The following is a 13,871-nucleotide window of genomic DNA, read 5'->3' as shown; positions in this document are numbered from 1 at the left end:
GATCGAACCATTCATATTCCCACATGATTTCTTTGAATCAGGAATCAAAGACGGAACTGCTTTGGTGGCTCAGGAATGCGGAAGCATGGAATGGCAGAGCCATCTTCGGGGAACAACCGGATCTGATAATAGAATCAGATGCGAGCTTAGAAGGATGGGGAGCGAGATGTGGGAAATACTCCACAGGCGGTCGTTGGACCACTCAAGAGAAGAGATTGCATATCAACTGCTTAGAATTACTGGCAGGTTCATTTGCAATTCGTTGTTTTACACCCAAAACAGCGAAATGCTGTGTGACATTACGCATGGACAATGTTTCGGCAGTCCGCTATGTCAACAAACTGGGCGGTCCACATTCCAAGGGCCTAACAGACCTTGCCAAGAGCTTTTGGGAATATTGCTTGAACAAAGGTATTTCGGTTATAGCGGAACATATCCCGGGCCTGAACAACAGTGTCGCAGACTGGTACTCCAGGAATTTCAGAGATTCGAGCAACTGGAGATTAGACAGACAGATCTTTTTGGCCATCCAATCAATATGGGGTCCATACAAGACAGACCTTTTTGCAGATCGTCTAAACACACAACTGAAAGAATTCTTCAGTTGGAGACCGGACCCTCAAGCTCAGAATGTAGATGCCTTCCTACAAGATTGGAGAGGTCTGAGACCTTATGCCTTCCCGCCGTTTGCTTTACTCCCTCGGCTTCTCCTTCATGCTCGACGCTACCACGACATCATAACTGTAATAGCTCCTCTTTGGAGGTCCCAAGCCTGGTTTCCAGTCATTCTGGAAATGTGCATAGACTTTCCAATTCTAATACCCCCTTTCAGGGAAATACTCTTGGGTCCAGAGGGAGACGTCCACCCCCTCGTGGATCAGGGCCTTCTAACTCTGACGGCCTGGAGGATTTCAGGAGACAATGGGAAATCCCTGGGCTTTCGCCAAATGCTTTCAGACTCATTTCTGAGTCGTGGGCTCAAGGTACAAGAAAGGCATATCGACTGGCATGGAGCAAATGGGTTCGCTGGTGTCTTCAACGAAGTCACGATCCCGTTTCAGTTGATCTAGTTTATGTTATCAACTACCTTTCTGAACTCTTTACTTCAGGACTCTCTTATAGAACCGTTAATGTCTATAGATCTGCAATTTCTGCAGGCCATTCTCTCATTGATGGTCTCTCCGTTGGACAGAATTTACTTACTAAAAAAATCATGAGAAGCATGAGAGTCATTAAGCCTCCAACTGCTAAATATACCGCCCTTTGGGACGTAACACTGGTACTCCGGACCTTATCATCCTGGGGGGAGAACTCTTCCCTTTCTTTGAAACGTATCTCTTTCAAACTTACTGTTTTATTATGTCTGGTATCTTTCAGAAGAACCTCCGATGTCAAAGCTTTAGATATTTCTAGCAGATCCTTTCAACCAGAGGGTGTATGTTTCTATCTTAAGAGAAGAACTAAAACTTTATCTTCCTCTATTTTCTACCCCTTCTTTCCTCAGAATGAAAGACTCTGCGTGGTTAAATGTCTGAAAGAGTATGAGAGGAAGACTGCTAATCTAAGATCAAATGAAACTCAATTATTGATTTCCTTTAGATCTCCCCATAAAGGAGTTTCTTCTCCAACTCTAGCCAGATGGGTGAAAGGAGTTATGTGCGAAAGTGGTGTGAACACCTCTATTTTTGGAGCGCATTCCCTTAGGGGCGCTTCTGCTTCTAAAGCCTATTTTCTTGGTGGTGGTTTACAAGAAATTCTTAAGGCGGCAGACTGGTCTAATGATACTATGTTTAGATCTTGCTACTTTAGACCAATCTCTAATGTGATTGATAATGTTCTTAATGCACTTTGAACTTGCATAATATGGCCTCCGTGTCGTGCCATAAAATTTAGATTTTTCACAGCCTGCTGGGCAGAAAATCTGGATTTTATTAAGGACACGGAGGCTAATATTATCCCGCCTCTATTTTTAATATGATTTGTAACCCACCCTTTTTGTTTGAACAATATCTTGGTAATGTATTCTTCTTTTTCAGATTAAAATCTACTGGTTCAGAAGCTGAAATTTTTATTTGTTGGAATTCTGATGCTGAAAGTTTATTCGTTGGAATCCTGAAAGTTTATTCGTTGGAATCTTGAAAGTTTACTCCTTGGAATCCTGTTTCCCTAATTTTTTCCTCACGTTGATCATCTTTCTTCGCAGCCTGACAAGAAGGAAGATGCCTGGTCAGAGAGGGACTAGTCTTCTCTTTAGAATGTTCACAAAGTTCTATTCCATTATTGCTGCTGAGCTGTGGTAATAAAGGAGATTTGCATAATATTAGCCTCCGTGTCCTTAATAAAATCCAGATTTTCTGCCCAGCAGGCTGTGAAAAATCTAAATTGTCTCTTCAAATTTCGAATAGTTTATTTCTTAAACATGGTGAAGATAATGACCTTAGTACATCAAATTGCATCATTGACTGGATAGGCATTTCTTAAAGGTCGTTATTTTTAAACATGGACTTTGAAACATTGGTACCCTCCTGCCCTGACGACAGAGCAATTTAGAGAACTAACAGCCTGATTCATCATTGGGAAGTTTTGCGAGTCTGAAATAGCGAATCATAAGGAATCGCTATTCCAGACTCGCAAAACGGGATTCATGTAGGAATAGCAATATTTTTGGAGATTCCTACAGATTCCTCTTTTGCGATTAGCTAATTGCTAATCGCAAATAAGGAATAACTCCCCATTCATTCCTATGGGCCTAAAGGCCCATAGGAATGCATGGGAAGTCATCCCTTAAAACTCCCCATTCATTCCTATGGGCCTAAAGGCCCATAGGAATGCATGGGAAGTCATCCCTTATTTGCGATTAGCAATTAGCTAATCGCAAATGAGATTGCGATTTCAAGGGTGCAGGGGTGTCCAAAGGACACCCTGTAACACCCCTGAAATGTCAAATTACACATGTTACACACACACATGCCCAAAAGACGTGTGTGTGTAACATGCAACTTAGAACCTCGCAGTAAATAGCGGCCCGAAATTGCGATTTCGCAATTTGAAAATGGATGATGAATTGCATTTAAGGAATCTCAAATAGAGATTCCTTAAATGTAATTCCTCGCAAATTTACGAATTACCGATTTTTGCATTTGGGATGATGAATCCCAAATGCAAAAATTGCGCTCGCAAAGGGCCAGATTCTGAGAATCTGGCCCTTTGCGAGCGCTATTCTCCTTGATGAATCCGGCTGTAAGAGGGAAGTCGGTTGACATGTGCACCCTATATGTGGCCTAGATTATTAAACTTGGAACAACATTATAGTCTCTTAAATGAAAGATTAGAGGTTTTTGTATAGTACACATCCCGAATTCAGGTTATTTCAATGTGCTGTCATACCGCTTAATGTAAAAAGAAATCTAGGTGAAATTAAAGTTGCGTGGGATCATAAAGTGTGTAAAAGCAGGGAGCCAAAAACGACTGGTTTTAATGGTTAATGTTTTGCTTCATGGCGCATGGGGTTAAAGAAGGTTGTCACAAGGTTAGGGCATGGGTGGCATAGGGAGGAACATGAAAGTTAGGCTCGTTTTGGGCTCGTGGATTCAACACGACATCGAGCAAAGAGCCAAGGCTCTGTTTCGCCCGCTTCAAACAAGATGCTGCCTCGTACTTTAAACAGCGCTTAAATATACAGATGCATGAAAAAACACATTTAAAATAAATTGAGAGACGTGGGTTCCACGAACAGCCCCGAGTTTGAAGGAAAAAAAATAGAGCCTCGGGCCCAGCCCGGAGAGATCCGCAGTATCCAAACGCGTCTCTTGTGGAATTTTTTCAGTGGACTTGATAGCTCGCAACTTGAGTGGCAAAGTTTTTAGAGAAACATGTTGTAAACACGCTTGACCGGGGTAGTAGTTTGAATGCTCAGCGTAGTAAGCTGGCCATTTTAACTAAAATATGCGCTAAAATGAAGGCCGGGGAGGGGGGGGGGGGGTCACAGAGATGGTATGCAGTGCCGTACACTACTGTCCTACTCTCTACTCAACGCTGGAGCAGACCCACAGTGACACTCAGGCGGGCTCTGTTGCCGAGGAAGCTTCCCAGCCAAACTCGCTCCTCCCCCTTCCTCCGCGTGACGCGTGGAACGACCCGGGCGCGTGCTGCACCGGTGGGCGCTCGAGCCCCCCTCAGTCGGCGCTCTTCGCCCAAGACAACAACAGCGGCTACGTTTCCCTTTAGTCCTCCAGCGCGGCGGCGCCTGCGCACTGTGCCGCCACCCCTCCTGCGGTCGCGAGGGGCTGGCGCGAGCCTCCGAGTGCGTGTGTGTGTCAGGCTGACTAGGAGGCGGAGGAGAGCAGAAGGGAGCTCCCAGCCCTGGTTACAGACTAGAACCCCCTGCCGCGCCCACCCAACCCCCGGTCACAGGTCAGCTTTCGCTCCACGAAGAGGGAGCGTGAGCCCAGCGTGCGGTTATCTGCACTGGACAGGGAGGCGGGGCGGCGGCTGCGGAGAGCAGGCATTTAAACGGCGACCGCGGGCTCCGCTTGCAGCGCCTTTCAAACACGTACGTGCCTGCCACTGTCCAACCTTGTCTACTCGTGTGCCCCCCATCCCATGTGTGCCCCAACCAAGCACTACCTCCCGATTGTGTGCGTCTCCTAGCTGACTGCCTTGCCTCTCTCTGTCTGTCACAGGATGCCGGACCAGATCTCCGTATCCGAGTTCATCGCAGAGACCACTGAGGACTACAACTCCCCAACCACGTCCAGCTTCACAACCCGTCTGCAGAGCTGCAGGAACTCGGTCACTGTGCTGGAGGAGGTGAGGAGGAGCGAAGGGTTGCGGGGTGGGAGAGGTAAGGGAGGGAGGCTCAGGCCGAGAGGCATCTGCCCTTCATTATGGCTGGTGAAAGATACATTGGTAGTATGTGGCAGGGGTTCACCCAGTATCCGCATCCCCAAAGGTTTTGGAGGATGGCAGGCACTGTTTCTCGTTGGCCAATGTTTGTTGATGCTGGCACCGAAGATTGACAAATGCAGTGCGTGACTGGACTGGGCACTTGACAGCTCTGTTGTGGCTCCTCCTCACGAGCCCCACCATTGCGGTTTTGGTGATGCTTATGCTAAAAGAATGTGACATGACCCCACAGTGCTGATGCCGGATTTTAGGAAAGCTTGTAAGTGGTATGAACCTGAATTTATTAACATATCTTTTAGAGTAAACGTGAGACAGATGGTGGAACGTTTGGAGATATTGTTGAAATATGACATTAGGCATATGTGGCATGGTTCAGTGTTTGATCATGGCACTGATGCTGGGGATGACGGGTGGCATTTGCTAGGGCCTTTCTTTGTTAAAGCTTCTGATGATGCATACTGGCACAGGCTGTGGGTCCTATCATTTGTAAATGTTTTTCGGATAATTGTTACCTATGTCTTAGATGAGTGTGTGGTGGTGCCTCCTGTGTTGGGGTGGCCCAATCACGATGTGCCAGGTCTCACCATTTTCCATGTATAATTGTTGATGGTGGCGGTCCTCGAGAATGGCTTCGGGTTTTGTTGGCATGGTTCAGTGTTATTTGTAATTAGTGTTTGTAAATGCACATCCTGTTTGCAGTATTTCATAGTTTGTTGATGTAAACAGTATGATGATGTGAATGTGATCTGTATTGCAAATGTCAGCATTTAGTGTTTTTTGCTGAGCTAGTGGCACTAGTGCTGAATGTCAGCACTGACTTTGGGACGGATCTCAGTTGGGTTATGCTGCTAGATCGATTTCAGAGAATGGAAGGTAAAATCCGGCAGCACTTGTTGATGCTTCCCAGCTGGTGCTCTAAGGCGGTAGAAACACAACGTTCATACAACTGAGCACAGTTTAAAATTGGTTTGCCGCAGGGCATGACTTAGCCTATTTGGGTATTGCTTTGCTGTAACATGAATGTGGCACACATTGTTTTTGTATCTGTTCACGCCCAGTTTTTAATAAAGCGATTCTTTTGGCCATATGGCACTGTACGGCTGACATAATTATTTGGTAGGATGATGGCACTGTCTTGCAGTTGACATGTGCATATGCAGTTGCTCTTGTGTTGTTAGGAAGGAAAACACAGCTTTTTATGAGCCATTCGTTACTGTGGGTGGACAGAATGATAGAATGAAACGATGTGCAGAAGGACAAGTGCTCCCGATGAGCAAGATTCATATAATTAGTTATGCAATCAACTATAAATAAAAATCTGATGTGTAAATACTTTGTTATATCAGGCCGCATTTATCCATGTCTTGTATGTTTTTTTGTCACAGATGTATTTTCGATCACAATGTACAGTATCAACATTCTTTAAATGCCATCATAAGCTGGTAGGGGCCAAATTCACACATATCTTTAAACTACATTAACCATTTCTTATCTTGTTTTTGTTATTTTTTATTAGAAAACATATAGAAAAGATAAGCTCACACAATACCTAAAGTTCCTAATGCATCAAATCTTTTACATCAGTGAATGCGCTATTTAATCTGTTTGTGGTTCCTTTTTATTGTTCCATATACACCTTTATAGAGATGCAAAGAGAAACCCTTCTGTCTCCTTTTATAAGTTGTTACCGTCTAGGACTCCTAGGTTGAAGTCTACTCTTTTAGTGAGGTATAATTTTAAAAGAATTGTCAGCGCGCTTTAACCTCTATTCTACTATACAAGAGATAAATAGGGTCACGATCACGACTGGAGTTGTTCCTCAAAGAACAGTGCCTCCTCTTGTTTGGATTAAGCGCTCTGAATTGTGAGTCATAATTCTTGTCATTACTTTTTTTTTTTTTGACTCAGTCGGCGAAAGAAGCATTGGAAGGTGCATGCCTAAGCATCATTAGATCATCAGAGTCCACAGTAAACTGCGTCCGGTGTCAACGATGACCTGTTATATTTGAAGAGGAATTGAGGATCCAGAGTAAAATCCTAACGAAGGCGAAACGAGGCATGCCAGCTTATCAAGGTAACAAGGCAGCAAGGAGCCTACGCCTGGAGAACGTACAGTGGGCCAGTGATATCCATTGAATGTCAAGGATTACGAATGAAAATTCAGAACTCTCATTCCAAACAAGATGAAACTCTGTTCTTTAAGGATCAGTACTTATCCAGATGATGACCTCAGTATATTGTACGATAGGGGTCAAAACGCACTGATGAAACCTTGGTGATTACGCTTGACGACAAAAAGAGACATGGGCCCGGGGACCCCAAAGGGAACATTTTAATTTATTATGAAAACAGGAAGAAGGAGTTCTCTTTCATTTTTATGGAATATGTAACTTGAACGTTTAAAAAGTGAGCCATAAATGTCTTTGCAAATGTTTACTTGCTTCCTATGTTTTTGAGTCCAATAAATCTTTTCTGTTTTAATTGGACACTAATTGCTAGATAAAGGTAAAGATTCACTTGAACACAAATTGCAGGCCTTTTCACACATAACTGAATGTCGCTTTAACATATGTAATAATGTTTTTTGAACTATGCTTGTGTTGTACATAATGACCGGAAATGTATCCGTGAAAAAAACATATACGATATGGATAAATCAATACCTCCTGATGTGTGAAAATAATTAGGCGCCATCTTAATGAACTTTATTAATTTATGGTAAAAAAAAAAAGGGGGGAGGAGAGGGGGCCAACCAAGAAATCTGTCTGTGCCTCCACCCTCTAATTGGCCTAACAGTGTACACCAACCTCGCCCCCTTGCAGAGAGACACATTTGGAGATTTACCTGCTATCTGTACATTCCATTCCGGAAGACAGCCCACCACAGACTTTTTTGTTTTTACAGAATGGAGTGGGTGCTTGCAATCATCGGACCATATCTCAACACCTAAACCCCCCACAGTCAGTCAGTCAGTCAGTCAGTCAGTCAGAATATCTTTATTCGACTTATTAAAGTCATACAAAGAGAAAAAGCATTAGAACAACACGTTAAAAAGTATACATTATATCAATACACATTTAAAATACTATTTACACTTAGATAAAAAGGTATGTATATGTAAAAACCATGCCTATACTGTAATTTCATACATTTAATAAACTTTTTAGGGCGAAGATTGACCAGCAACTTTCGCCCTAGCTGCCGCGACCAAAAAATTTGCAAGACCAAATGCAATACATGGGTTAGCCATTAGCTGTAGATAGAGCAACGCGGGTCTCACCTGTGTGAACCCAGCGTTTTTTAGCAATGGAAGTAAGTGCTTTTTTCTCTGCTCGTGATATAAACTACAGAACATAATGAAGTGCATGGTGTCCTGCACAGAGAAGTGGTCGCAGCTGCAAGGGGCGGCTAGTTCTGGCTTCTGCCATCCCTTAAAGGAACCTAGGTGAAAATGAATAAGGTTAAACCTTAGTTTGGTTAATAAAAACCTGTGATAAGGGATAGTTACAAAACGAAGGTATGGGGCCAATTGAAAATCGCTCAGCAATAGTCTTTCTACACACCTGTGCCCCTTAAGGGGATCGATTGGAACGTTTAAACCACAGTGTGCCTCTGGGTGGGAAAGGGAGGGCCGCTGTATTCCAGAGAATTTATTTTTCTTTTTAAATGCAGCAGGGATGGCCTCTCCTGACATCACGCTGCACCCCACTCTTAAAGCCCCAACAGTCTTTCCGTCCCTCTGGGTCCTATAACATCCCAAGCAGGAGGAAATTTGCATCTTTTGGTCATGGCTTTAACAAATGGGCCAGCAGCAGTGTTTAATTTGAACAAAATTAAGGGTCTGAATTAGATCCGGACAGGATAGTCATCGCCCTTGTGACGGAGTAACCCGTCCTCCAAGATGTAAATCAGGCCCTAGTTCCACTAATGAATGTTGCTTTAAAGTACCCATAGAGTGCCACCATGCAGTGGTTTCTCATAAATACATGCTGGTGTTTACAAATAAGTGACTTTGCCGAACACTGCCTCAAAATAAGCACTGGCTGGCAGGGAGGGGCGAAATCCCAATTTCATTTCACTTAACATTGTAAACGGCTGCTCTATTCGGGGTAATGGCCCGTCTGCAACCAGGGAATCTTACAAACACAATAAACATTTCTGAAACCTCCAGACCCTGATGAATGCAGGGTTGTTTGCTTTCATGGGCCCTGCTATGTTTTCTTACCTAGAATGCCCTGCAAATGTCAAACTTTGGCTTAATCATACATTTTCCTAATATTTCTCTGATGGAATATTCCTAAGTCATCAGAGATCCACAACATTCCTACCACCCTGCGGTTCCACAAGTCTCCTGTTAACAATACTCCAACTTGTATGGTTAGACTGATTACATAAGACAAGAATAGAAAAAACAGGGACCATGCGAAGACCACATTGACTTCATTTGATCAGTTTTCATCAATTGATGTCACAGGCGACAAGGGATTAAAGGGCACACCACATTTTACACATTTGAAGATAAGTAAGATGCAGCTTATCTAACGAGACTCCGAATATGTTGACACTAGGCTTACGAATGGCAGTCACATAGTACAGATAAATGCATATGGTTGTGCGTGGTGGTGTTTCTTATTGGTGCCGTAGTGTGGCACACATCAAATGTTGGCATGACTGCTGTTGGTTTTCCATTGCTCGAACTAGACTGGTGAGGCTGTAATGTTGGTTGCTGCCAAACTATATTGAATTTAGGCACATTCCAACTGATGACTTTGGTCTTTAACCTCTTTATGATTTGTTAATGTACAGTAAGATGATACACCTATGCCGACAAAGTTTGTATTTATAGCAGGAGATGGTACATGATACGCCCAAGTAATAACCCACCAACCTCCGTGCAAAAAGAGTAGATGATATATATGTTTTCTAGAGCACAACATATTCCTGAAGGCGTCTTGGCGTTAGCCTCTGTACAAAAATGGAATTCTGGAATTAAGGAGCAACTATGGCTACATTGGGTATGGCCATGTTTTAAGCTGTTTTGGAAAAAATCAGCAGATTTGACTTGCTTCTCAGGTGCCAGGGAAGCAGCTTCCAAAGCTTGCAAGTTGACTGTACGAAGCTTCTGCCACCCCACAGGACAGTGTGAATTCTTCACCTCGTTAGGATCCATTGTGAATTTTTTAAGCAATGGGAAGGTGGAGGTTTTTCCCACTCAGATGAAAAGATGCATGTGTTGATAATATGATTTATTTGTATAGTGAGCGGAGGGGACACAGTGCCTGCAATCTCGTGGAGTATTTATTTGGGGGGGAGAGGGGAGCATGGGTCAGATGGGGCGCCAGATTTGGTTTGTTTATTCAGGTCCAGTACTCTTGCAGCGTAGAGAGAGGGAAATGTAAGGAACATTGGATGTTAAGTTCCTCGGACTCACTTTCAGCCCGGGGGGGGGGAGGAGGGAAGGGGGTCTGGAATTTGTAATTGTGTTAAAGTCCCTATAAATAGTCTCAACTTTGTTAAAAAAAATTCTGCAACGTTATTGCAAACATTTTGGCTAGGTTCTAGCAAACTACTAGAGGGTGGACAAACAAGTTCTTTAACCTTTTTAAATAGTTCTCGACTCAAGTTCTTAGCCCTGTTGATCTTTTCTGTGTAAAAATTAGTTTTTCTTCATTAATCTTGTTTTTATAAACCTGAATTAGTTGTTTATATTTTGCTTTCTTACTTGTGGAATAATTACTCCCCAGAATCTCTTTTGCTTTCTACAATTCCTTCTCATTTCCCTAAGTTTGGGGGAAAACCATGGTGTAGTAGGACGTGTTCTGAAGCTTTTAATCGATTTAGCTGGAGCCAATGTGTTGGCTGCCATATTAATCCATTCCTCATAGCCAGTGACAGCCATACTGGAATTGCCCATCAAAGATGGCAGGGACTAATCTAAAATATTAGTAAATTCTTCCTTATTGAATTTATTGCAGGCCTGCTCTAGCCTAGCTGACCCAAATTATTGGGTCAGGCTAGGCTAGATACTAGACCCAGCCGCCATATGGCCTGACCATGTAAGAGAGAGGATATTTCCCAGTTGAAGATTAGGATGGTTTGAAAAGATGGCGTCCAAAGTATGTCCGGCAACGTGAGTGTCAGTATTTACCAGTTGGGAGAGATTAAAATTGGTCAGATTGTCAATCAGGGTTTGGTTTCTTAGTTACATTTTCCAAATGGAAATTGAAATCTATAATAGTGTAGTTCGCATTTTGAATGCTAGATTCAGGGAACACATTAAGAGTCTCAAAGAATTGCGTTTGGAGACCTGGAGGTCTGTAAATGACTAACCCATAAAACATGGAGTTATTGTGTACTTAACATTTAAAAGAGAGCACTTCACAGCCCTCTATTATGGACGGTTCTCCCTGATGATGGTTTTTCTGATGATGATGTTTCTGCTTGAGCCTGAAAAGTTACTACGGAGATAATGCTGATTTTGACTCCACATCAAAGTAATACATGCATTAATGGTCTTGCTAACTGTTTAATCTGGTATTTTGGAATTTTCAAGAAAAGTCATATGTATCTAAATATGACATCAAGGGCAATGAAAGTAAACAACAAGAAATTAACCATACTGCAAGAATGTCTATAGGTGCTTTAAACTGATTTTGTTAGTCATTAAGATTACATTTATAGCACCTACCACTTATGATAGAATTTAGTGGGGAAAATAGTGATAAACGGATTTCGCCAATTGAATTCTGCCCATTGACTAAAAGTTTTGCATCTTTGCGGTAGAACTTGACACGGATCTTAAGGTTCAGCCCAACTTCTGCAGTCGGCAAACAACCAGTGCTTGAATTAAGCTCTTCACTGCTCTACCTTCCCAATGTATGGCACAGGGTAATCTTCTGTCTTTCTGTGCTAGCAATTACTCTCCTAGAACTGAGGTTGTGCAACTTTTTTGTGGGTGTTTGAATATTCTTTAGAAGTCTTTCCACTATAAGAATCAATCGTATCACTAATCTCATGGCTGAATCACTCGGTAGTGGTACAACATGGGGAGAGAGTGTATTGAGGTCACTGCCTAGGGGAATTTGGGTGTTTTCTTTAACCAAGCTTCAACGCTAAATGCAGCAGTTAGCCAGAGCCTTCAAAGATAAACTTAGTAATAGGTTGGTTTGGTGAGTCAGTGTTATTAATGGTGTGTAACGTGAATGAAGGTAAACCTCACATTGTTAGATACTGTTGACCTAGTGTACAATCTAGAAGCCACATCTTCATGACTATGAAGGGCATCCCAAGACAGGGTGACTAAAGGTAGTGCAAGTCTCAGTGATGCTGTGTGAAGTATTGGCAGAGTATGTATGCCGCCTAACTTATTTTTTTCTAATATCCATGTACTGGTAGAAAATTGCATCGGTCTCTGGGTCTGAGCAGGGCACAGCTTTCGCCAGATAAAGGTTCCTTTGTCTGCCCTTTAAGGGTAAAACATGAGTTCTTATATAGTGAAGCGTTTCCCCATGGAGAGAGAATAGGTAAAATCCTATGATGCTTCATTGTGCTAAGGACATGCTTAGTGAATTGTGAGGACTGTGTCAAAAGAATACATTGCCATTAATAGAAACAAGGAATTGCTTGAGTTCTTTTATATCAGACCCCCAATGTGTAGTGATGCATGCTTGAAGCATTTACACACGGGCTATTATTTTGTATAACTGATTGTAGGATGATGCTGCTAGGATTTTGGGGGAGAATGGTGGGACGGGAGCTTTCACGTTTTTACCTATGCCATTCCTATTGGGTAACGATTTAGTAGGGACAGAAGTGGGTTTGCTATATAATTGTCATGAGCTGGGGTCCACGCTGGTTAAACCCTCCTCCCTATGTGATAATGGCTTAGGACGGTTAGTGCGTGATGGTACTTGAATGAATTGTATGAATGCTCTCCTTGTGATTTTGATCAGACTGTAGAGGCTGCTGTATGGTGTAGGTGAACCCACGTCCTTCACTGTTCAGTTTCTGCACTCGACCCTAGCCTTGCACTGTAGCAGTTTCACACTGGGAGAAGTTGGTGTGCGGCTGCTGAGACATTGGCAATGCCAGAGGAAGGATGGGTAACTGGATTTCATAAATCTCTTATGAATTTGTGCTCCCTTCCTGAGGTAACAAGGTAAAGAATGTGTAGCTATCGATTGAGTTTGGATGTAGTCAGCGCGCTGAAGGGCAGTGCAAGGTGGTGTCCAGTTGTATTCTAAACTGGGTGTTTTCAGTGCGCTAATTGTCTTTGTTGACACACTCGCTTGACATCCCAGGTGTGGGCAGACATTTTAACTCTGAGGACCACCGTGCGAATAGTATGAATTAAACATTTGCTAACAGTTGCCGAGGTGCCTGCAGCAATAACCGAAGATTGTGATCTAGCTTGTGATACACCTGTGTGTTGAGGTAGTATGTATTCATTTATTCTTCCAGAAGAGGACAGTAGTACCGTTTTCTGCTACCCTGTATGTGACCTAGTTATCTCACGAGTTTCTCATTTCAGCTCCTCTTTGCCTCCCCTCCTCCACTTGCTGTTCTTTAGTTACACCAGCCCAGCGTGACGTTACCTTAGGCAGTGCAGATTGAATGCGTACTGAGAAGTAACCACTATTACCAGTGCTTTGTTATAATATGTGTTGCTCCACACGAATGGACGTCCTGTGCCTGGTAAATCTAAAACATTTAAATAAAATATGTTGAAATAAAACAATTGTTAGCCACGCATTTCTTTGAAAAAGAAAACGCTTCATTTGTTTGTAATTCTAGTCTTGTTTATAAAATCTCGTACGAGTAGCTTAACATGTTTTTGAATAGCAGAGAGCTTGGCACATTTCGGCTACTCACACAATGGAATATTCGCAGTTTTTGTTGCTAGTCCGTTACAGTAATGCAAATAAAACTTGAGAGATCACGTATCAGTTGAGAATAAAGTGATTGAT

General features: G+C 42.8%; 1 protein-coding gene across 3 annotated transcripts in view; it reads left to right on the top strand.

Moving 5' to 3' along the window:
• The window catches only part of ASAP1 (ArfGAP with SH3 domain, ankyrin repeat and PH domain 1), a 1,926,573-nt gene that overhangs the window by 348,460 nt on the left and 1,564,242 nt on the right, over positions 1 to 13,871 (top strand). For 2 of the 3 annotated variants that reach the window (XM_086966222.1, XM_086966220.1), the window contains exon 3: positions 4,683 to 4,809. In XM_086966222.1, the coding sequence (XP_086822348.1) occupies positions 4,683 to 4,809 (127 nt within the window). Of the gene's footprint in view, positions 1 to 4,183; positions 4,553 to 4,682; positions 4,810 to 13,871 lie in introns of those variants that run through there. The other variant, XM_086966221.1, reaches the window with a different exon arrangement.

Source organism: Lissotriton vulgaris, chromosome 4_1 (genome assembly GCF_964263255.1).
Source record: "Lissotriton vulgaris chromosome 4_1, aLisVul1.2, whole genome shotgun sequence".
In the NCBI taxonomy this organism is placed as follows: Eukaryota; Metazoa; Chordata; class Amphibia; order Caudata; family Salamandridae; genus Lissotriton; species Lissotriton vulgaris.
This window is presented reverse-complemented; position numbering and strand designations above follow the sequence as displayed.